General features: G+C 41.3%; 1 protein-coding gene across 12 annotated transcripts in view; it reads left to right on the forward strand.

Annotated features, from left to right (window-relative positions):
* lmo7a (LIM domain 7a) overlaps positions 1-25,294 on the forward strand; it is a 117,155-nt gene extending 91,861 nt beyond the window's left edge. For 7 of the 12 annotated variants that reach the window (XM_071340242.1, XM_071340248.1, XM_071340243.1 and 4 more), the window contains 15 exons: positions 411-598; positions 863-926; positions 1,358-1,417; positions 5,011-5,036; positions 5,613-5,720; positions 12,707-12,799; positions 12,886-13,262; positions 15,814-15,870; positions 17,789-17,844; positions 19,426-19,584; positions 19,885-20,071; positions 20,519-20,869; positions 23,224-23,332; positions 24,133-24,235; positions 24,473-25,294. In XM_071340242.1, coding sequence (XP_071196343.1) covers positions 411-598; positions 863-926; positions 1,358-1,417; positions 5,011-5,036; positions 5,613-5,720; positions 12,707-12,799; positions 12,886-13,262; positions 15,814-15,870; positions 17,789-17,844; positions 19,426-19,584; positions 19,885-20,071; positions 20,519-20,869; positions 23,224-23,332; positions 24,133-24,235; positions 24,473-24,495 — 1,961 coding nt within the window. In that variant the 3' untranslated portion in view covers positions 24,496-25,294. The remainder of the gene's footprint in view (positions 1-410; positions 599-862; positions 927-1,357; positions 1,418-5,010; positions 5,037-5,612; positions 5,721-12,706; positions 12,800-12,885; positions 13,263-15,813; positions 15,871-17,788; positions 17,845-19,425; positions 19,585-19,884; positions 20,072-20,518; positions 20,870-23,223; positions 23,333-24,132; positions 24,236-24,472) is intronic. The other 5 variants (XM_071340251.1, XM_071340249.1, XM_071340253.1 and 2 more) reach the window with 5 other exon arrangements.
* Positions 25,295-25,964: the final 670 nt, after the last annotated feature.

Genomic DNA, 25,964 nt, shown 5'->3' on the forward strand with positions numbered 1-25,964 from the left:
ACACACACATACTCTCTCTTACACACACACATACTCTCTCACACACACATACTCTCTCACACACATACATTCTATCTTTCACTCTCTCACACACACACACATACTCTCTCACACACACATACACATACATTCTATCTTTCACACTCTCTCACACACACACATACTCTCTCTTACACACACACATACTCTCTCACACACACATACTCTCTCACACACATACATTCTATCTTTCACTCTCTCACACACACACACATACTCTCTCACACACACATACACATACATTCTATCTTTCACACTCTCTCACACACACACATACTCTCTCTTACACACATACACATACATCCTATCTTTCTCTCACACACACACACCCCTTTGATTCTTTGCCATTGTCATGTGTCTGCGATGTTCAGACTGGGACAGAGACCTACCTTCCCTGCCGTGTAAAAGCCATAAGACCATCAATCTGACCAGTATGAATCGTCATCCAACACTTCTAGGTTCCGCCAACACAGCCACGGTTAACTCAACCACCAGCTTGGCTTTCACATCTCAGGGATCCATAGAAACCACCAAGGAAATCGCCATCCAACAAATCATTGTGAGTTTTACACGAAGACCTCCTGGTGTTGATAGGGTTCAAGTGTTTCTTGTTAGCTTTCCTATGTGACTCACAAATACCCAGATAAGATATTGCATTATCACAAAGTTGCAAATATGTTGTGAAACGGTCGCTAAGGGCATTGATATAGGACATCATTTTGAAAAACGGTCGATTTTTGTGAGTCGCATGATCCCATTTAATAACATGTATTGGTTAAACGCCAAACAGTTCTCAACAGGCTTTTCCTTCATCTTGTTGCAGGATGTGGCATCCAGTGGAGTGAATGGAGGTTCCCGTGACAAGACGGTGACCATGAGAAACAAAGGTAAAGAGCATAGAGCAGAGATACTAACCAGAGTGTTTATGACTAGCCTTTATTAACATTAACATCAACAAGGTTGAGAAAGCAATGACAACATTCTCACTTTGGGACTGTATGTGTTTTTTGGTGGTGAAATGCTCATTGCTCAATTATGTACTGATGATATTATGATGTTCTGTTTGCTTGTAATGTTGGATATGTTTGTGTGAGCACTTTGGAAAGAGCTGGCCTGAGCTTACATTAAGTTTGGTTTTTATTTTGAGTGTGACGACTTAATCCTAATGAAATTGTTATGTTTTCAGTGGGGGATAATGTAGATTTTGATAGAAGTTACCCATACCATGATAATGTGGAAGCTATTACTACAATGTTTCTCTCCCAGCTCCTCTCTTACACTCTGTGTCCCTGTTCTGATTTCTCCATCTCTCACGTAGAGTCTGTAGAACCCATATCTTTGAAAAACTTAAAACGGAGGTCAGAGTTTTTTGAACAAGGTAAAAAAGGCCCTGACTGTGCTCTGGTTTTGGTGACGGGTTATTATCAGTAGACTGTGTTACTATCAGGAGGCTGGGTGCTCTGGGCGTCTCTCTTTCCCTCTATCCCAGTGGTTCTCCTATGGACCTACCTGGTATAAACGTTTTTGGCTCAACTATGACTTAACCTAATCATTATGATCAATTGTTTTTTAAATTTAGATGATTACGGGAAGGTTGAGACAAAAAAGTTAAATACTCAGGAGTTCCTCAGGGCTCCATGTTGGGCCTGCTGCTTTTTTTGTTTTTAGGTTCAGTCTTTGAAGCCACTGCCTTTTTCCATCCCCCGCCCCCCCAGGCTTCTCAGGGCCCAGTGGCAGTGCACTGGTCTACCTCTGTGGTAAACAGGGTTGAGTGTGCAGTGATTCTCTCCACACCTCCAATTGCCACACCTGAGACACTGGCATGCTGTCTGAGCCCAGTGAGTTTAGATCAGTGTTTCCCAACCCTCTCCTGTGGGACCAGCAATCCATCAACATTTTTGTTGCAGCCCTAAGCTGACAACTAATCACCCAGGCCTTGATTAGTTGAATCAGGTGTACTAGTTCAGGGCTACAACCACATTGAGAACTGTCTGAGGATCCCTCAGGAGAGGGTTGGGAAACACTTGATGAGAAAGTAGTGTCTTCAACAGCACTTTAAAGCTCCAAAGGGTAGACTGCATGTTTGCCTTGATGGCAGCTTTGCATAGTCTTGGCATTCTCTCAACCAGCTTCACCTGGAATGCTTTTCCAAAAGTCTTGAAGGAGTTCCCACATATGCTGAGCACTTGATGGCTGCTTTTCCTTCACTCTGCGGTCCAACTCATCCCAAACCATCTCAATTGGGTTGAGGTCAGGGGATTGTGGAGACAAGGTCATCTGATGCAGCACTCCATCACTCTCCTTCTTGGTCAAATAGCCCTTACACAGCCTGGAGGTGTGTTGGGTCATTGTCCTGTTGAAAAACAAATGATAGTCCTACTAAGCAAACCAGATGGGATGGCGTATCGCTGCAGAATGCTGTGGTAGCCATGCTGGTTAAGTGTGCCTTGAATTCTAAACAAATCACAGACAGTGTCACCAGCAAAGCACCATCACACCTCCTCCTCCATGCTTTATGGTGGGAACCACACATGCAGAGATCATCCGTTCACCTACTCAGTGTCTCACAAAGACGCAGCGGTTGGAACCAAAAATCTTGGACTCTTCAGACCAAAGGACAGATTTCCACAGGTCTAACATGCTGACCAGTCCGGACACTTTGCATGCGCGAGCGTCGCAAAATAAATGTAGAAATCCATGTTATTCAATTATTGCACCCACACTGCTCGCACGCACCAACGAGCGTCTGCGTTGCCAAGGGCTAAAATAGAAGTCTTTTCCTATTTCTGACGCATATCGCGCTGAAAATCCTGCCTCTCCCATCTCCTCATTGGTTTATAGAAGCAGGTACCCACGTGCCATCTTCTCATTGGTTATACCCACGTGGGTGATTGAAAGACGAACTGTTTTGCCGGTAGTCGTGGTAAAACTATGAAAGTTTAGATGCGATCACCATATACGTTCAAAGATGAAAAAGCCTGGAAGGAGCAGAGATGACTAGAAACGATTTGGTTTGCTGTTTTATGTGTGGATTAATTGTCGGAGTAGAGGACACTTTTCGACCTGTCCCCAAATGAATGCCATTGGTTCAGAGTTTGTTTTTATATTTTAACCTGCGTGTCGTGATCGCGTTTGGTGTAGGGGGACAAAATACATTTATGCACGATGGCGCACGCGCGCAGCCGGTTTGGGTTCCGTGTACTGTCCATTGCTCGTTTTCTTGGCCCAAGCAAGTCTCTTCTTATTATTGGTGTCCTTTAGTAGTGGTTTCTTTGCAGAAATTTGACCATGAAGGCCTGATTTCACGCAGTCTCCTCTGAACAGTTGATGTTTAGATGTGTCTGTTACTTGAACTCTGTGAAGCATTTATTTGGGCTGTAATTTCTGAGGCTGGGTAACTCTAATGAACTTATCCTCTGCAGCAGAGGTAACTCTGGGTCTTCCTTTCCTGTGGCTGTTCTCATGAGAGCCAGTTTCATCATAGCGCTTGATGGTTTTCACTTGAAGAAACTTTCAAAGTTCTTGACATTTTCAAAATTGAGTAACCTTCATGTCTTAAAGTAATGGTAGACTTTCCTTTCTATTTGCTTATTTGAGCTGTTCTTTCCATAATATGGACTTGGTCTTTTACCAAATAGGACTATCTTCTGTATACCACCATTACCTTATCACAATACAACTGATTGGCTCAAACACATTAAGAAGGAAAGAAATTCCACTATTTAACTTTTAACAAGGCACACCTGTTAATTGAAATGCATTCCAGGTGACTACCTCATGAAGCTGGTTGAGAGAATGCCAAGAGTGTGCAAAGCTGTCATCAAGGCAAAGGGTGGCTACTTTGAAGAATCTCACATATAAACTATATTTTGATTTGTTTAACACTTTTTGGTTACTACATGATTGCATGTGAGTTATTTCACAGTTTTGATGACTTCACTATTATTCTACAATGTAGACAATAGTAAAAATAAAATAAAATAAAAACCCTTGAATGAGTAGGTGTGGCCAAACTTTTGGCTGGTACTGAAAGTATCAAATAATGTAATTCCCCCCTTTTTGTTTTTGCATACAATTTAGCGTATTTATTTGATACAGTCATATTTACTCCTTTAGCACGGGTGTCAATAATTTCCGGACCTCACTGTACGCGCATCTATGGCTCTTAAGCCTGAAAAGTTATACTAACTCAGGTGCCATGTGTAGTCAGGTGTGTGGTACAGTATGTCGGTGTGATGTCCAGGTGTCACACATTGGCTGCCCTCCCACTCAACCTTGCAGGCTGTGCTGTGCTATGCTGGTGATCTTGTGTTTTTACTAATAGCCAATGCTTCTGCATGCATCAACATATCAACATGATTTTTGGTGACTTATTTGGATGTTTGTGTCCTATTCCTGTTTGCATCTTGTGCATGCTTGTTGTGATCTGTTTTAAAATGATTTTGATTTTCATGAGATGTTAATACATTGAATCTAGTTAGTGTGATGTGCTTTGGTACCACACCAACAGTATGTTGGTGCCTACTATTTGACAGAATATCCAAGACTGGTATTCTGTCAAAAAGTAGAATCCTTGTGGCATTATTGGCAACACTGGAGGTGAATTTAAAAATAAATTTTGTTTGCTTCAGGCTTGATCTTAAAACATCTCGAATTATAGCCGAGGGTTTGGTTAAAGTTTAAACACCATTTAATAGTTTTAGAAGTTTAAACACTCAAATCTGAACACAAACTCTACCTCAGACAAGAGTTGAGGTTTTCATTTAAATAAATGTATCACATCTATCCTGGGTGCCAGTCTGTGTCCGCTTTAGCAAACGTTCAGTTGTCTTGACAAACGTGGCAATAATATAGTATTTTGGAATATAAAAACAGTGCACTTGGCCTGGCAGCATACTGAATGATGTATAGCACTCTGAGATATAACTATAAACATTAGAGCCATTTGATTATGTTTTTTATTTTTTCAAGGAGGATCAGATTCTGCGATACCAGATGTAAGTAATACTATTTAAAATTTACAAAATGTTGTTTTCTAAAACAAGTGGTTGGGGTTTTTGCTCTGAACTGCGTTCTCGAGCATGACAGCTTCTTTGTGAGTGACATCTTTACTGTGTGGAATAGTTATGGGTTATTTAACTACCACCCGAGGGGCGGGATCCGTTGCGCCCTTAAACTCCTTGATTGCCCAGTTACCTTGACTACAGGGCAGAGAATACTAGCCCAAATTCCCCAACCTTTGTGTCGTTGAGTATTGTACAATGCACAGTCTTTGAAACTGGATGATAATTATGATAACTTGAGTGGACGGAGTCCTCTGCGGCTCACTTTGAAAAGGCTCACGGAAGGAATAACCTACTGTACATGGGTAGCACGTTAATACATAAACAATGAAACAATGAAATAAAAAACTAGTGAAATGCATGAAAATATGTATAAGGGTTGGGGAGACTCAAGTAGTTTTGTTGATTGAATTACTTGTATTCAAGCATCAGATAGAGGGAAAGAATGTTGTTATTAGTGTAATGGCAGGATAAGTTTGACCTATAAAGGCAATGTCTCTCTTCCGTCAGATGCCCGTTCCCTCCATCGCTCCCTCCTCTAACCACTGGTCCTGGGACCTGGAGGAGGAGCGCCGGAGGCAGGAGAAATGGCAGAAAGAGCAGGAGAGACTTCTACAGGTGAAACACTGTAGTGTGTGTTGGTGGTGGGGTTGTTTTGAGGTGTGTGTGTATTAGGGCTCATGTGTGTGGGCTCATGTTCATCTGTGTCCACAGTAGAACATTTGGTTCCACTTTACATTACATAGACCTTGCTTCAAAAGGTGTCCAACCTGACCCCTGCAGAGCAGCTGTAGACTAGAGGCCAAGGCTCGTTGTTCCTCCACTCTATATTCCCCGCAGGTCAAACGGCCTAATTTCTTAGGATAGACGGATAGATTTTCTGCCAAGCTTCTACCCAAGTTCACCTACTTTGGGGGACGTAGCTGGAGTATAGAGCTTGTAAAAACAAACTGAGCGGTTTGAGGTGAAACATCTGGGATTGTTTCTGTTTTCATGGTCAGGAGTTAGGTACACTCCTGTTAGTCTTGGATCTTATGTAATTCGTCTAGCTTGTCTTCCTATTGCCCTTTGTTGGGTTTTGGTAGACTAAAATATGGCAATTTCTTCCTTGTCAGGATTTCAGGGATGTCAGTTGTTGTATGAGCGAAGGCACTTTACCTACTGTGAAATTATACTGAACAAAAATATAAACTCAACATGTAAAGTGTTGGTCCTATGTTTCATGAGCTGAAATAAAAGATCCCAGAAATGTTGTATAAGCACAAAAAGCTTATTTCTCTCAAATTTGGTGCACAAATTTGTTAACACCCCTGTTAGTGAGCATTTCTCCTTTGCCAAGATAATCCATCCACCTGACAGGTGTGTCATATCAAGAAGCGGATTAAACAGCATCATCATTACACAGGTGTACCTTGTGTTGTGGACAATAAAAGGCCACTCTAAAATGTGCAGTTTTCTCACATAGCACATTGCCACAGATGTCTCACGTTTTGAGGGAGTGCGCAATTGGCATGCTGACTGCAGGAATGTCCACCAAAGCTGTTGCCAGAGAATTTGTTATTTTCTCTACCATATGCCGCCTGCAACGTCATTTTAGAGAATTTGGCAGTAGATCCGCAGACCATGTGTAACCATGCCAGCCCAGGACCTCCACATCCGTCTTTTTCACCTGCGGGATCATCTGAAATCAGCCACCCAGACAGCTGATGAAACTGAGGATTATTTCTGTCTGTAATAAAAAAACTTTTGTGGAGAGAAACTGATTCTCATTGGCTAGATCTGGCTCCCCAGTGGGTGGGCCTGGCTTGGAAGTGCGTGGGCCTAGCCCCTCCCAGGCCCACCCGTGGCTGTCCCCCTGCCCAGTCATGAGAAATCCATAGATTAGGGCCTAAGGAATTTATTTCAGTTGACAGATTTCCTTATAGGAACTGTTACTCAGTAAAATCGTTGAAATTGTTGCATTTATATTTATGTTCAGTATATATCTCAAATCAAATGATATTTGTCATATGCGCCAATTACAACCCGTGTAGACTTGAAATGCTTACTTACAAGCCCTTTCCCAGTGATTTAGAGTTAAAAATGAGAAAGAAAACATGAGGAATAAAGTACAAAAAAATTCAATAAACAAGAATAAAGCTATATACAGGGAGTACCAGTAATACATAAATGGCAGGGGTATGAAATATTTGGACTTTCAGAAAGTATTCACACCATCCTTGACTTTTTCCATAATTTATTGATGTTACAGCCTGAATTTAAAATTGATTAAATTTAGATTTTTGGTCACTGGCCTACACACAATACCGCATAATGTCAAAGTGGAATTATGTTTTTTTTTCTTTTTCTACAAATTAAATTTAAAAAATTGTCTTCAGTCAATAAGTATTCAACCCCTTTGTTAAGTTAAACCTAAAGTCCAGGAGTAATAATGTGCTTAACAAGACACATACTAAGTGAATTAGACTCTCTGCACCCCACACATGCAGTGAATTTCTAACACAGATTGAACCACAAAGACCAGGGAGGTTTTCCAATGCCTCGCAAAGAAGGGCACCTATTCGTAGATGGGTAAATAAAGAAAGCATACATTAAATATCCCTTTGAGCATGGTGAAGTTATTTACACTTTGGATGGTGTATCAATACACCCAGTCACTACAAAGATACAGGCGTCCTTCCTAACTCGGTTGCCGGAGAGGAAGGAAACCACTCAGGGATTTCACCATGAGGCCAATGGTTACTTTAAAACCACTGTGATAGGACAAAACTGAGGATGGAACAACAACATTGTAGTTACTCCACAATACTAACCTATTTGATAGTGAAAAGAAGGAAGCATGTACAGAATAAAAAATATTCCAAAACATGCATCCTGTTTGCAACAAGGCACTAAAGTAATACTGCAAATTCACTTTTTGTCCTGAATACAAAGTGTTATGTTTGGGACAAATCCAATACAACACATTACTTTGTACCACTCTTCATATGTTCAACCATAGTGGTGGCTGCATCGTGTTATGTGTATGCTTGTAATCATTAAGAACTGGGGAGTTTAACAGGATAAAAAATAACTGAATGGAGCTTAAGCACAGGCAAAACCCTAGAGGAAAACTTGGTTCAGTCTGCTCTCCACCAGATACTGAATTCACCTTTCAGCAGGACAATAACCTAAAACACAAGGCCAAACCTACACTGGAGTTGCTTACCAAGAAGACAGTGAATGTTCCTGAGTGGCCGAGTTACAGTTTTGACTTAAATTGGCTTGAAAATCTATGGCAAGACCTGAAAATGGTTGTCTAGCAATGATCCACAGCCAATTTGACAGAGCTTGAAGAATTCTGAAAATAATTATGGGCAAATGTTGCACAATCCAGGTGGGGAAAGAGCTTAGAGACTTCACAACTGTAATCGCCGCCAAAGCAGCTTCGACAAAGTATTGACTCGGGTGTGAATACTTATGTAAATTATCTATTTATGCATTTCATTTTCAATGAATTTTAAAAATGTCTAAACATGTTTTTCAGTTTTTCGTCATGGCATATTGTGTGAAGATGGGTATTTTTTAAATATTTTTTATATTTTCATTTTTAATTCAGGCTGCGAAAACAAAATGTGGAATAATTCAAAGGGTATGAATACTTTCTGAAGGCACTGTACATATAAGGCAAGGATAGATAATGCTAAGAGTAAGATAAAGAACACAGTAGCTGCAACATATACTGAGTGTACAAAACATTAGGAACACCTGCTCTTTCCATGACAGACTGACCACGTGAATCCAGGTGAAATCTGTGATCCCTTATTGATGTAAATGGTCAAATCCACTTTAATCAGTGTCGATGAAGGGGAGGGGTTAATGAAGGATTTTTAATCCTTGAGACAATTGAGACATGGATTGTGTATGTGTGCCTTTCAGATGGTGAATGGGCAAGACAAAAGATCTAAGTGCATTTGAGTGGGGTATGTTAGTACAGTGGTTCTTCCTTTAAAAGTTGCGTCGTACTGCAGCACAGCTTGCGGGCTGCCGCAGAATTCTATGGCACGTTATTTAAGTGTCAGCCATTGTTGCCATTTAATGCTAGTTAGTGCTAGTTTGACCACCAGAGGGCATCTTTGAGAAACATTTGACTGTTTTTAATATTGGCTGTACTAGAGAATTTAAAACATTTTTTGTAAGAACATAGTATATGGGATAGATTTTTTTTTCTATTCCAGGAAATACGTCGCTGTACAATGTGAGTAGGCTACTAAGTGACTGCGAGTGAAGAGCAAAATAATCCTAACATTTCCACACCCTAATTGTAGACTAACCAATATCCAAACGGCGATTCAGTGAAAATAAAAATCTCATTGATTTATCAAGACCATTCCCCCATGCTTGTCTCAGGTCGAAATAGTCGACCACAGGCGGGTAGGCTATTGCTTCAAATCCTATCGCAACAATTGGATGACTCTGGGTGTTCCAGTAAGCAACAATGTGTTGCTTCATTAGCCTACTTTATTCCAATATTTCTGTCATTCAGTGATATTTATTCCTATGGTAATTCGTTATGGATCCATCCAGATGTGGTTAGAAAACAATGGATTTGGTGGACTCGGTAAGAGTCTATTGACCTGCTATTGGCCTGCTGATCGCCCATCAAGGGTGGAAGGCTTCTTTTGTATTCTTAAAAGAACTCCAGCACAGAGAAGAGAAAGGAAGCCTTGAATAATTAAACATGTCGGTAAAATACTGTTAGACTTGGGGTTTATGGTTATGGACAGTGCAATTCGCAAACTATCATCAGGTGCCTGTGTAACGCCGAATGCAAAATCTTTTTTTTCATCTCTACATGTCGGTCTCCTGATTTAAACCCGGTCAAACTTGTTTGGCATCAACTGACAACATTCATCCGTAACTCTGCCAAGCCGACAGGCAAAGATGAACTGGCGAAGGCCATCTAGACGTTTTGGCTTGAGAAACTGACGATACAACGATGCATCAAATACATTGATCATCTCAGCAAGGTTTTACCCGTGGTCGTGGAGCAACTAAAATGTAGTTGAAATAAACATCTGCATTTTGAAAGAGTATTTTTATCTTTTTTTTTCATTAACAAAAGCATAAAGATGATGATGAACAAATACTGTACGTTATATGCTTTATCCGACACGTTGTTTGCAGAGTTCACAGGTTGTGTTTGAAAACATGTCTTCGAAATGCCTCCAACTGTCCATCACTACTGTAAACCGAGAACTGTATTCTACAAATATAAACACAGCCTTTACAGTGGTATTATATATTATTATATATATTATTGAATTCGATAAAATTGCATATGTTTATTAGGCTACTGTGCAGTCTGACTAAAAACAACAGGACAATGAGATGTTTACTGTAACCTACATAGTAAACATAGTAAAGTGCCTAATTCCTTACATAAGGGAGAGCAGGCCATATCCAGACTTTCTCGGTGACCTCAAGTACTCATTAACTCTGTCTTTAATGCTTTTTCGGGTTGTATCAGTCATGGACAGAAACCTCTGAGACAGTATTCACGATGAACACTCGGAGATTCACTGGTAAGCCACATTTGCCTCTGGATCCATCCCAGTTGGTATTCTGTGTCCACTCGTGGTATCTCTCTTCGGTTACACGTGCTTGGATTAGCAGAACAGCATAACGGTCCGGACGGCCCTTGCTGTGCCTGGTGAGCAGTTGGTCAAGTTCTGTTGTCAGAAGAGGAATGGAAATGTCAGGGTGAACCCTCTTCAACGCGTCATTCTCCGCCTCGCGCCAATGCCGCGTGGCTCTGGATCTGTGGCCTGTATCTCTTCCCTCCAGAGAATGTTTCTCTTTCTGCTGGTCTGCCTTAAATGATGTAGTTGAAATAAACATCTGCATTTTGTATTTTTTTAATCATTTTATCAACAAAAAGTCCTATTCATATAAATCCTATTCATTGTGAATAGGATTTATTTGATTTATTTTGTTTACATTATTCATTGTAACCACAATGTCAAAAATAATTGATCACACATGAGCAGATTAAACATTTCTTTATTAAAGACTTCTTCACAACAGCAAAGAAGAACTCACTTTATATCGAGGGACTATAAATCTTTCACACTGGTAAATACATCCAGTTTGTTATTTAGAATGATTTATTTCTGTTTTTAGAGGAAGAGAAACAAAAAGCCAACCGTGCATAATCATCAGTCCGCATGTCAATTGTAATTCCCCCATTTGTATTTACCCGGGTCTCTCGACTCCAGGGCCACCGCCAACATTTGTGTTGTTGTTGCCTGATGCAGGACTCTAGTGACAGAGAAGAGAGACTCTCGGACTAAAAACACCTCCATTCATTTGCGAAAAGATAGTCAATTTGTGCCACAGTTTAGACTACCGATAGATCAGCGTTCTAACTCCCCCTTTAATAGTGTGGTGCAATGACAGAATGCCACCATCTACCACTAACGGTCGCGGCATGAGCTCAAAACTTTTAAAGGAAAAACCACTGTAGGTGTTAGGCACACCGGTTTGAATGTGTCAAGAACTGCAATGCTGCTGGGTTTTTCACGCTCAACAGTTTCCCGTGTGTATCAAGAATGGTCCAACACCCAAATGATATCCAGCCAACTTGACACAACTGTGGGAATCATTAGAGTCAACATAGGCCAGCATCCCTGTGGAATGCTTTCGACACCTTGTAGAGTCCATGCCCCGTTCTAAGGGTAAAATGGGGTGCAACTCAATATTAGGAAGGTGTTCCTAATGTTTTATACACTCTGTGTGTGTGTGTGTGTGTTGGGGTTTGCGTTAGAGTGTCAGTGTAGTGTGTGTGGGGGTAGAGTCTTGTGAGTGTGCATAGAGTCCGTGCAAGATAGGGTCATTGCAGATAGTCCGGATAAACATTTGATTAACTATTTAGCAGTCTTATGGTTTGGGTGTAGAAGCTGTCTCGGAGCCTGTTTGTCCGAGAACCAATGCTCCGGTATCATTTGCCGGACGGTAGCAGAGAGAACAGTCTATGGCTTGGGTGGCTGAAGTCTTTGGCAATTTTTCAGGCCTTCTGCATGGTATAGAGCTCCTGGATGGCATGGAGCTTGGCTGTCCTGGATGGCATGGGCCGCCCGCACCACCCTCTGTAGCACTTTGCGGTCGAGGGCGGTGCAGTTGCCATACCAAGTGGTGATTCAGCCATTCTCTCAATGGTGCAGCTGTATAACTTTTTGAAGATCTGCGGCCCATGCCCAATCTTTTCAGCCTCCTGACGGGGAAGAGGCGCTTTCGTGTCCTCTTCACAACTGTGTGGGTGTGTGTGGACCATGTTAAGTCCTTACTGATGTGGACAACAAGGAACTTGAAGCTCTCGACCCTGCTCTATTCTTCCTGCTTCCTGTAGTCTACGATTAGCCCCTTGGTCTTACTGATGTTGAGGGAGAGGTTGTTGTCCTGGCACCACACTGCCAGGTCTCTGACCACCTCCCTGTAAGCTGTCTCATCTCTGTGTGTGATCAGGCCTACCTGTTGTTTGATTGTGATTAAAAGTTGTTGTCAGTAACTATAGGGGGCGGGTGACCAAAGCTCCAGAGAAACTGTGTGTGTGTGTTTGTAAACAGGAAAAATACAGTCGTGACCAGGAGAAACTGGATGAGGAGTGGCGTCGGGCCCAGCAGGATGCTGTGACTGACGGGGGCAGACACCACCAAGAAGTGAGGAACCAAAACATAATTTTCTGGTAGTAAACTGAGGCACAAACTCTGACTTTGGCTTTATCACTTTACTGTCTATTCCTCAGGAGCCGAGCAGCAAGAGTATCAACCTACTCTGCCGTCTCCGCCAGCCCATCCCTCCCTGGGAGGACCAGGAGGAAGAGAGGAGGAGGAGGAGGGAAGAGGAGGAGGCACAGCAAAGACAGGAGGAGGAGAAGAGGAGAATGGAGGAAGAGCAGCGATGCCAGGAGGAGAGGATGAGAACGGAGGAGCGAGATCTACTGCATCTTCAGAAGGAGAGGAAGAGGGAGAAGCAAAAGGAGGAGGAGAGGAGACAGAGGAAAGAGGAGGAGCTGAGATGGCAAAGGAGGAAGGAGGAAGAGAGGGAGGAGGAGAGGAGGCACCAGGAGGCTGCTAATCAACAACACATGGAGAATGCCAGAATGCAGGAACAGCAGCAATGGTTAATAATAATAATATCTTCTTCAAAGGGAAATTTCACCCAAAATACAAAATTACATATTGGTTTCCTTAAGCAGTCTATAGACAAGGTATCACATCAATCTATGCTTTGGTTTAGTTTCCCTGGCACTGTTTTCAAATGCTAACGTTTTAGCATTTATGGCACAAATCCAATGCATGTCATGGGACCTATATTGTACATCATGCCCAAATTATCCTAAAGTATCTCAAATTGATTATGTAGATGAACAAAGCAACTTTTAGATGATTATCCACATTCCATTTCAATGCCTTTTTATTTTGATCTTCTGTATACATAACAGGAATTATTTTTTATTTTCACCCATATTTTTTGGTTTAGATGTTTACAGTGATAGAGAATTGCAATAATATCGTATTTTTTCTTTTCCATAATTCCTCCTTCCCATCCCACCCAGTTAATTTCTTGAAGAATATTTGCGTGCAGTCCAAATACACACTGAACAAAAATATAAACGCAACATACAATCATTTCAAAGATCTTACAGTTCATATAAGAAAATCTGTCAATTGAAATAAATAAATTCGGCCCTAATCTATGGATTTTACATGACTGGGAATACAGATATGCATCTGTTGGTCACAAATACCTTTAAGAAAATAATGAAGTAGGTGGCGTGGATCAGAAAACCAGTCAGTCTCTGGTGTGACCACCATCATGCAGCGTGACACACCTCCTTCGCATAGAGTTAATCAGGCTGTTGATTGTGGCCTGTGGAATGTTGTCCCAGTCTTCTTCAATGGCTGTGTGAAGTTGCTGGATATTGGTGGGAACTGGAACACGCTGTCGATACAAACATGCTCAATGGGGACGTGTCTGTTGAGTATGCAGGCCATGGAAGAATTGGGCCATTTTCAGCTTCCAATTTGCAGTACCGATCTTTGCAACATTGGGCCGTGCATTATCATGCTGAAACATGAGGTAATGGCGGTGGATGAATGGCACGACAATGGGCCTCAGGATCTTGTCACAGTATCTCTGTGCATTCAAATTGCCATCAATAAAATGCAATTGTATTCGTTGTGCTTAACTTATGCCTGCCCATACCATAAACTCACCGACACTATAGGGCACTGTTCACAACAACATTGACATCAGCAAACCGCTGACCCACACGACGCCATACACGCTGTCTGCCATCTGCCTGGTACAGTTGAAACTGAGATTCATCTGTGAAGAACACACTTCTCCAGCGTGCCATTGGCCGTCGAAGGTGAGCATTTGCTCACTGAAGTCAGTTACAACGGCAAACTGGTCAAGACCCTGAGAACGACAGACACCCAGATGAGTTTCCCTGAGATGGTTTCTGACAGTTTGTGTGGTCAGCATGCCAAGTGCATGCTCCCTCAATATCTGAGACATCTGTGGCATTGTGTTGTGTAGCAAAACTGCACATTTTAGAGGGGTGTTGTCCCCAACACAAGGTGCACCTGTGTAATGGTCATGCTGTTTAATCAGCTTGTCGATATGCCACACCTGTCAGGTGGATGGATTCATTTAGCAAAGGAGAAATGCTCACTAACAGGAATGTAAACAAATTTGTGCACAAAATTTGAGAGGCAACAGTTTTTTGTGCATATGGAACATTTCTGGGATCTTTTGTTCAGCTCACTTTACATGTTGCATTTTATTTTTGTTCAGTATATATATTTTTATGGTAGTGGAAGAAGGATAAATTGGCAAATCTAGAGTTCAAGCTGAGTTAAATACTTTCAGCAAGCCCACTAATAAAGAGAAGTATGCCAGATAACAGCAGTGGTCTTGCTGAAGCAAGTACACTAATAAATAAATAAATAAAAATATCAAAAGAAACAAAATACCATTTCCATCGTCTTACATGTACAGTTTTAAACTAAATGTAATGATTAGAAAATAAAGAAAAAGAGAAAAATAAGAAAGATGAAGGCAAAGATATCAACAATACTGTATACTATAGCAACTGCAAAACATATATTTTTTTACTTGATTCTGTTCAATGGCTTCTTTGTGTGTAAATTATAGTTTCAAATGTTTGAGGATCTAGTGCCTCTGCCTTATGCTAGTTACCTTCTTATAGAGCCAAGGTTTTATTTACATTTATTATACACTACATGACCAATTGAATTTACTAATTTGATGGTGTGTCCACATACTTTTGTATATATAGTGTATATTTTTTATTCTAGCCCGTCGATCTTGACTTTTGTCATTACAGAAATGATCTTAAAGTGCTTTTAAGGCTTTAAGATTTGTGTGTGTTAAATCTGTGCTTTAATCTTCAACGGCTTATTGTAAACATTATCATTGCATCATTGCATTTTTTTGCCTGCACTATTGTCTACTTTACATTGAGTAGTAACCTCAAACTCCCACTAATGGTCTTCCTGTGTTTTGTTCTCTCTATTTGTCCGTCTGTCCATGTCTGTCTGTCTCTGTACCCCCTCTCTCCGTTTCTGTCTGTATCCCCTATCCCGTATCTATATTCTCTCTGCTACTACTGTAACCCCGTAACCCTTTCTCTACTGGATGGCAGGGTGAGGGACTCCCGTGGCTATGCCAAGGTCCAGCCTGAGATATCAATGGCAGACAGGTCAGTGTGTGTATGCCAAGGTCCAGCCTAGACATCCGTTGTGTGTGTGTGAGTCAGACCAGGGTGAGAATATTCAAAAAACCTTTCAAATACTTTGACCGTTCGCTTGGGTCTGCCTGGAGAGCCAGATGGGAAATAGGCTGGGTCTGCAGATTTTGGACTCTTCCAATGGTGTATTAAGCCAGTCAAGCTCAAACCTGCGCAGATCAAGTTTTTGATAGGATTTTTCAAGTGTTTGAAACCCAGGCCTGGTGTGCATGTGTGCATGCATTAGAATGGCCATGGCTTTGCCTCCGTCGCAAACAGACAAACACACAGTATGACTGTGGGTATTCCACTAAACTGAACTGTTTCCATAAAATCTAGCCTTTTATGAACACATTTCGTGCAATTCTATGTCATTTTACATGACTGGAGACGAGCATAATATTTTTTTAGTGCAACACCAGAGCATGTGAGCTGAGTGGATTGGGGCGTCGCACGTGCTTAATTTGGCGCAGTGGGTCAACACTCCAAAAAAAGTTGGAGTGGGAAATGGGAGCCATCTCATTCATCTCCAATTTCACTCAAGCATGAGCTCTGGGAATGCTCTACCCAGCATAGTTCGGTTCCTTTATCACCATCCTTTTAATTAGGCCTATTAGGCATCTTTAGCCTATCATATTTAGCCTACCTCGCCACTAGCAATGCGCAGAGATGTTATGAGTCGACCAAGAAGGAATTGGGTGACAAATCATGTATAGTAGCCTATCATTTAATCTGTTAAACAGGTAGGCCTACCTCCTTGTTTCTTAAATAGAAAGAAATAGGCTCCAACACAAAGCCCTATTGTTGTTAGTCAAATGAAAATGAAAATTGTTTAAATTAAATTTGGCCTTCTCGAGTTTAGCCTACTTTCAGCACACGTGCTGTCCATCTCCGATTGATTGTTACTCCTGAAGTGCCACCGTAAGCTACACAGCACAAAATGTTTTACATCAGCCAGAGCAGGCCAGCCAGAGCTCATGTTTGGGATAGCCGATCCACTACAGTGTGCATGCAGTGTAGCCTCATTTTATTTACACCAGCAGTGCAAAAACTGGGGAAGGAGGTATATTTTCTTAAAAATATAACTTTGCGCTGTGCTTCTCGAGCATGTATTTCTTATAGTCCAGGCTTATAGCCTATAGTATTACTATTACATTTTGTTTAGCTTTATTTAACTAGGCAAGTCAGTTAAGAACAAATTCTAATTTACAATGACAGCCTAGGAACAGTGGGTTAGCTGCCTTGTTCAGGGGCAGAATGACAGATTTTTACTTTGTCAGCTCAGGGATTCGATCTAGCAACCTTTCGGTTACTGGCCCAACGCTCTAACCACTAGGCTACCTGCCGCCCCATGTATGCTATGGATCATTTGATTGAGACCACAGGCGCACCTGATATTGCGCGTTCAGCAAAAAATCAGGGATGAAGGGCAACATTGACCAATATTGAAATGTAATCAATTATAAATGACTTGACCCTCCCCTGGACAAAAAATTAATAAATACTAAACCCTCCGACTGACTAAAATTGAAAAAACATGGCCTTCCCACATTTTTCTCTGGGTCCCAGTTCTGAAAATTTTGAGCGTTCCCTTACTAGCAAGTACAAGGCATGCGTCAGCCTATAACTAATACAGTATATTCTTAGAGTCAATACTTAACCATGTCCCCATTAACCTGGGCGGTGTCTTAAATGGCACCCTATTCCCAATATAGTGCACTACTTTTGACCAGAGCCATATGGACCCTGTCAAATATAGTGCACTACAGTATGTAGGGAATAGGGTACCATTTAATCTGTACAAATTAATCTGTTTTCCAGTGGACATTGATTTGAGAGATGATTCATATTACTGATTATTTGCAAATGATGTGTTTCTTGTGTCTTGCAGGGCAAAGTCCAAATCTGCTCCAGAGCTAGACGACGTGGAGAAACCAGAGACTAAAAGTCAGTGGGGATTAATTATAATAATGTATTATTATTTATGTCCTCATCAATGTCTTCATCAATATTCATCCATCCTTATTGACAGGAGGCATGGACACATTATTTAGCTGCTCACATTAGCAAGGGAAGCTGGTGTCGTGTGTGTGTGTGTGTGTGTGTGTGTGTGTGTGTGTGTGTGTGTGTGTGTGTGTGTGTGTGTGTGTGTGTGTGTGTGTGTGTGTGTGTGTGTGTGTGTGTGTGTGTGTGTGTGTGTGCGCCTGCCGTGACACTAGCGTGCGTTTGGCAATTCATGGGTTGCACTTTTTCATTGTGTTGAACGTTCGTTCTCTTGAACATTCTCAATGGGTGCTGATGAAGCTTTAATCTAAAGTGCATTATGGAAACACAATGCCATTTCAAAAGGAGGAAAATAATTAGTAGGAACGTCTTGTCATTCTTTTTATATCACCAGATTGACTGTAGGTGCAGTATAACTTTAGCTAGCTAAGATTGAGGGGACAGCACTGCATTTTTGCTAGCTAAATAGCTAAAGCAATTTTTTACAAACTGTGCTAGCAAATGGCAACATTGCCATCTCTCTAAAGTAAATTAGAAAATAAAGTTGTCCTACTAATTATTTGCCTACTTTAGCAATATCATATTTCCATGCCACTATAGTATAATTTAGATGAAACAGTCATTAGCCTCCATTCAGAATGACTGGGCATCAGTCATCAGTCGGTCACCAATATGTACGGTGTCCAATCAAAAACAGATCTTTTGAACAATTGGTAAATACTATAATTGTGCAGATACTCCTCTCAGAAAACCAATGGTCCAAACCTCATGTCTCTATCATAATCCGTTCAAAAGTTATTGGAATTTTTACCCTTGTAGGATGGCCAAAATTAGGGTGATTTAAAGGAGGCCAGAGGGGAAAGAATTGTTAATCATTTGGAAAATAGCATTGTGTCAGCTAGGCTGGATGCTGTGCAAGAATTAAGGCTAACTGACAGGCTCACCATTTAACTAGTCATCTTTCTTATCGAATCCGGAAGGACTTAAAACCATAGAGGTAATATAGATAGTTCTGTGTACGCTTAATGCGGAATTCCTGTTGTTTTCCAAAGATTGCGCCACTGAGCGTACTGCAAGCTTTTAATTTTCAAAGCCTTTTAAATGTATTCAGTTTGTGTTAATTTGGCTTTTTGCAACCAGCGGAAACAACATTGCAGACGACCATCACGACATTTAAAATCGCTGCGAGAAAGCGGCACAGTACTTTCAACAGAGCTCTGTGCTTATTATTGTATTAGGTTACAAAATCTGACTTTTTGGATGTAATGTTAATGATATGTTAGAAAGACCCCACTGAACATGAATAACCATATTTGGCATCTAACGAAAGCGCGTTTTCATCAAACCTACAATATGGCTGCAGTGACTGTAGAATGTTCATCACAAAGGCAACGATGCGACTCTATGAATCGAAGTCAGTGAGTGTCATCTGTATCTGTAGAGGCTGTACCCAGACACTTTTAGCCAAGCTAGTGGTTTGTGTCTGTGCCACTGTGTCAGTGAGTGTGAACACACTGTGCCCAGGCTGGTACAGCCGCTCGGGGGGCATGGCCCAGAAGTTACTGGAGGAGGAGTTGAGACGTAAAGCAGACAAAAAGGCCCAGAGTCTCCAGGCCGCGTCCGAGCTGGAGTTGGAGAGGAGAAACATCCTGAATGCCATGCGATACAGAGAGCCAGAAAGAGGTGTGGTTCACGGACTCTGCCGTTCCTCGACCGCTCCTGACCACTCCTGTCTAATCAATGCAGGACCCAATCAATTAAGCAACCCAGCTCAGCCGATCAATCGCGTTTGGCATGCAGAGTCAGACACTTCCAGATTTTACAAACTGTCTTGATCATGAATCACTGGTCGTATTGTTGTGTCCTGATTGTTTGATTCCTGACCGATGGATAAATCATAAGCTCTCATCTCCTGACTCCTTCCTCTCCCATTGGCTCTCGTCTTTATTTACTGACTCCCTCTCCTCTCTCATTGGTCCACAGTGACTAGCAGCGGTGGGCTGGACGAGGCATCGTGGAGGAATGGCCAGCGGAGCCTGTCCCAGGCAGAGCTAGAGAGGCAGCAGATCCTGCAGGAGATGAAGAAGAAGACCCAACTGACCACAGACAACAGCTGGATCCGCCAGCAGACTACCACCAGCAAGGACCCCACTGCCAGCCTCATCAGCAGGTGCGCGACTGTGGCTCCGCTGGCCTGGGGGTGTGGGGGTGGTGGATCAGTACAGTACACTGTGTGTGTTGAATGATAGATAGGGTTAAGCCAGCCTCACTGGCCCCATCACAAGGTATACTCTAGCTGGGGCTCTCCTGGGGCTCCGCTGGCCTATGGTACGCTGTCCGTATTAGGATAGCGCCACATGACTCTGAAACATCTTCCATGGATTTGTGACTTGTACCAACTGTGTCCATATTACCGACAATAAAAAATGGAGTAAAAGTTTTTTTAGTTACTTTAAAGTTTTGGGCTCGAGCCTTGGATGCCAGTCTGTTTTCTGTTTTCAGAGGAGTCAATATCAAAATAGTTGGCTAAGTAAGAAACATATTGGCCTGTCCTATTCAGGATATTTGGGTGCTTACGCTAACCCACTAACATCCACTAATGTGTTCAACTTTTCAGAGGTGAGTCTCTGGACAACCTGGACACTGCTCACAGCTCTTCTTGGCGCTCATCGTGGTCAACCTCGTCCATCCCCAACTACAGCAGGCCTCACTCAGAGCTTTCCGGCCTCAACATCACATCCTCCTACGGTGATGGTGGCTACGGCGGTGGTGGCTACAGCGGCAGCGGGGTCGGTGGTCGTCCCGGCTCAGCCACCCTGCCCTCCTCCCTCTCCATGAGCTCCCTCAGAGGGGCCGGGGGGAGCAACCCGTCTTCTTGGTCCCAATGCTCGCCATCGCCATCTCCCTCCCCCACTCCTTCTCCTGGCCTCGAACCCGAGTCACGCCAATCCTCGCAGCAACGCAGCAGGTAAAACATCCAATGTCCAATCACATGGCAGAATACTGCTTACCAAAATAACTGAGTAGGTAGATTTGCTCTCAATCACTGATACAGTGTCAGATATTGGAAATAAAAGTCTGATTCTAGATCTGGGGTTAACGGGTAACACCAATTTTCGAGAATCTCTTATACAATGGCTTAAAGTTATGAAAGTAACTCCAGGTGTAAAATAGTAAATAATGACTACTTCTCAGAAAGTATTAAACTGTCAAGAGGAGTAAAATAAGGTTGTCCACTATCGGCATATCTATTTATTATGGCCATCGAAATGTTAGCTGTTAAGATCAGATCCAACAATAATATCAAGGGTTTAGAAATTCAGGGCTTAAAAACAAAGGTGTCATTGTACCTTGACGATTCCTGTTTTCTTTTAAATCTGCAATTTGGATCCCTGCACAGCCTCATAGAGGATCTCAATCATTTTTCTAACCTCTGGATTACAACCAAATGATTACGTGTTGGATCGCTAAAAAATACAACTTTTACATCATCGTGTAGTTGACCAATAAAATGGTCTGACTGTGAACTGGACATACTTTTACATCATCGTGTAGTTTACCAATAAAATGGTCTGACTGTGAACTGGACATACTTTTACATTATCGTGTAGTTTACCAATAAAATGGTCTGACTGTGAACTGGACATACTTTTACATCATCGTGTAGTTTACCAATAAAATGGTCTGACTGTGAACTGGACATACTTTTACATTATCGTGTAGTTTACCAATAAAATGGTCTGACTGTGAACTGGACATACTTTTACATTATCGTGTAGTTTACCAATAAAATGGTCTGACTGTGAACTGGACATACTTTTACATTATCGTGTAGTTGACCAATAAAATGGTCTGACTGTGAACTGGACATACTCGGTATTCATATCCCGAAAGAAAGAAATGATCTCACTACAATACATTTTTATAAAAAGTTACCATGGAAAGGACAATTACATGTCTATTCGTGAAAAAATATATGCAAATGTCTGCTCTATCCAAAATTACAACCAACTGATTACAGCATTACCACAAAACGAGATGAGGCAAGTGGAAGGGGGAGAAGGTAAGGAACTTGTCTGTCGGCCCTACATTAAAGACCAAAATTGGTCAAAGAAAATTGTAATAAATAAAAAGTTATGCCAGTTTCTTTTAAGGACAAAAAAAATGACAGCTGTGCCATACAGGTTACAAAATAGTTGAATAGATTTTCGATGTACCGATTCCATGGCACATGGTTTATGAACTAATAAACAAAACACCTGATTCGAGACTTAGTTTTTCAATTATAATTAAAATAAAAAACATTTTGTGACCAATATAATGTTATACAGTGCATTCGGAAAGTATTCAGACTCCTTGACATTTTCCACAATTTGTTACGTTACAGCGTTATTCTAACATTTATTAAATCGTTTTTTCCCCATCAACCTATGCACAATAACCCATCATGACAAGGCAAAAAACGTTTTTTAGACAGTTTTGCCAAAAATAAAAAAGGAAATATCGCATTTACATACAGTTGAAGTCGGAAGTTTACATACACCTTAGCCAAATACATTTAAACTCAGTTTTTCACAATTCCTGACATTTAATCCTAATAAAAATTCCCTGTCTTAGGTCAGTTAGGATCACCACTTCTTTTTAAGAATGTGAAATGTCAGAATAATAGTAGAGAGAATTTATTTATTTCAGATTTATTTCAGCTTTTATTTCTTTCATCACATTCCCAGTGGGTCAGAAGTTTACATACACTCAATTGGTATTTGGTAGCATTGCCTTTAAATTGTTTAACTTGGGTCAAACGTTTCGGGTAGCCTTCCACAAGCTTCCCACAATAAGTTGGGTGAATTTTGGCCCATTCCTCCTGACAGAGCTGGTGTAACTGAGTCAGGTTTGTATGCCTCCTTGCCCGTACATGCTTTTTCAGTTCTGCCCACAAATGTTCTATAGGATTGAGGTCAGGGCTTTGTGATGGCCACTCCAATACCTTGACTTTGTTGTCCTTAAGCCATTTTGCCACAACTTTGGAAGTGTGCTTGGGGTCATTGTCCATTTGGAAGACCCATTTGCGACCAAGCTTTAACTTCCTGACTGATGTCTTGAGATGTTTCTTCAATATATCCACATCATTTTCCTGCCTCATGATGCCATCTATTTTGTAAAGCGCACCAGTCCGTCCTGCAGCAAGGCACCCCCACAACATGATGCTGTGGATAATAGCGTCTGCTAAATGACTAAAATGTAAATGTAATCTCGGTTATCCAGTCTGTGTGTGTTCTGGGTTCTCCAGTCTAGTCACGGTTCTGTGATCTGTAATCTCAGGTCAGTGAGTGGCAAGAAAATCTGTACGTTCTGTGACGCGGCGCTGGGCAAGGGAGCCGCCATGATCATCGAGTCCCTGGGACTCTGTTATCATTTGACCTGTTTCAAGGTGAGAGTTCAAAGTTCAAGACCAGACCTCCCTGAACTGGAGACTGAGGTCGTGATTGATCCATTACAGAGACTAAACCTGCCTTGTCATCTCAGTACTAACCTGATCAACAGAATGAGGCTGTCCTAATATGGATACCATGACCCTGATCAATGTCTTACTAACCTAAAACGCATGAAGGGATCACAACCTGGCCTGATCCTGTATAACGGCACATACAAAACCAAGGAAACAGAAGTCCAAAGCGGATAGTAACTTCCAATGATATTGACTGGAGTAATGTTTCCACTAACTTTTCAGTTAATTGAAAAATACACTATCTTCCAAATTCCCTAAGCTATATAACTTGCTACAGAAATGGCACATTGTTTTCATGGTTTTCTGAATGTGTCATGAAATCTGACTGCATTTGTTCTAAACCACAATAATCAATCCTTCACCTTACTATTTCCTAACACCAACACACTTTATTTTTTATTAATTCATCCTGGGGCTTCTGACATCACAACAAGCTTCCAAAAGTCCCTACATGTATGCATGGGCTTGAACTCTCAGTTTCACTCATCTCAATGGTTTCTCTGTCTGGCTGTCAATCAAGTGTCAGGTGTTTCTCATTGGCTCTGTCTATCTGGTTGTGGCTCCGCGGGTATATGTCTTACTGCTCTCCCATTGGCTGCTCCTTCTGTGTCTGTGCAACTCGTCTTTCCTCCAGAGGGCAACTGTCCTCTCAACTCCCCATCTGAGAGTGAGGGATCTGGCCTAGCCCTCATTGACCGTTCCCCTCTCTCCCTACCTTCCAGTGCATTGACTGTAAGTCCGACCTGGGAGGATCGGAGGCCGGAGCTGAGGTCAGAATACGGAACCGACAGCTCTACTGTAACTCCTGCTACAAGCGATTCAAAAGTGAGTTTGACTTTGACTTCAGCTGGGTACCAGTTGAAAAGTACGGCAACTAGATTATAAAACTCCATAGTCATATTTGACCAGTGTTGCCAATAGTAACAAGGTTCCTGTTACTATGTGTTCTGTTGTGTCAGTTATATTATGTTTAGTTGTGTCGTTTAGTGATATGCTGTGTTTGTGTTATCAAATAGTATCATTTGGTATTGTGTTATAACCTCTATATTCTTTCCCCTCTAGCTGGACAGCCAACCTCCATGTGACATCGCTGTACTACAGCAGATTGAGGAAGAGACCATTCTTGACAACAACCCATGAACACTGCAATCACGACAACAAGCCGTAACACTTTGCTAGATGACAACTTAAGATGTATTAATGTGTATTATGATTCTGCAAAAAGCTCTTTTTCTTCAATGAACTACTATCTTATTATTTCTTATTACTGTATCCATGAGAGGGTGAGATTGAGAAAAAAAAGTTAACATGTTTTTTTTCAAAGTATTATTATTATTATCGATTGCTTGTACACATTTTGAGGGATGTGCATGCACCTGCAGGTTTGAGAGTTTTACCTGGAAATAGGGTTGGAAAATTCTGAAAACTATCCAAAAGTTCCCAGGTTTTTCAGAAATCCCAGATGGAGGGTTTGGGGAATTTTGCAACCCTAGCTGGAAACAATACTGGAAATTGATGTTGGTGTTGTCCATAAGGTTATTGATCCTGATTACTTCATATTTCAGAAACGTAAGAGTTTCGTGCTAGGCTGAGGGAAGCCTGCGTTTTCTTCTCCTTTGGGGTTCCATTTCACCTGTGCCTTTTTTGTTTGTGATGGTGGGAAGATTATTTAGATTAAATGGATTCAAAAGATATTAAAAAACTGGCATGGTTGGTTAGCGAGAGTGAGCAATTAATGGGGAGTTGTTGTTCTTTCTCATTAATAGAGTGAATCTTATACATTTGAGATGTTAAGATAATTTTTGCCAGAGAAAAAATATATAATATATGGGATTGAGGCAAATGTTGTTCAATAACATTTGTAAATAAAAATTGTGATCCAGACTCGGACTTCGTCTTTTTTAATAGCAGGTAACTGTATTTTGTCATTCTATTTTGTACCATAATAATTACGACAGTCTCTTGCTGTCTATTAGTGCTGAGTGATTATCCAAAATGTCATTTATTTTTATGTTTTTAAACAACTCATTTAAACAACTCATTCCATTTTTTTTATAATTGCGCCAACAGTTGTTGCCTTCTCACCAAGCGGCTTGCCTATTGTCCTGTAGCCCATCCCAGCCTTGTGCAGGTCTACAATTTTATCCCTGATGTCCTTACACAGCTCTCTGGTCTTGGCCATTGTGGAGAGGTTGGAGTCTGTTTGATTGAGTGTGTGGACAGGTGTCTTTTATACAGGTAACGAGTTCAAACAGGTGCAGTTAATACAGATAATGAGTGGAGAACAGGAGGGCTTCTTAAAGAAAAACTAACAGGTCTGTGAGAGTTGGAATTCTTACTTGGTTACTTGGTAGGTGATAAAATACTTATGTCATGCAATAAAATGCAAATGAATTACTTAAAAATCATACAATGTGATTTTCTGGATTTTTGTTTTAGATTCCGTCTCACAGTTGAAGTGTACCTATGATAAAAATTACAGACCTCTACATGCTTTGTAAGTAGGAAAACCTGCAAAATCGGCAGTGTATCAAATACTTCTTCTCCCCACTGT

This window comes from Salvelinus alpinus, chromosome 14 (assembly GCF_045679555.1).
Source record: "Salvelinus alpinus chromosome 14, SLU_Salpinus.1, whole genome shotgun sequence".
Classification (NCBI taxonomy): domain Eukaryota; kingdom Metazoa; phylum Chordata; class Actinopteri; order Salmoniformes; family Salmonidae; genus Salvelinus; species Salvelinus alpinus.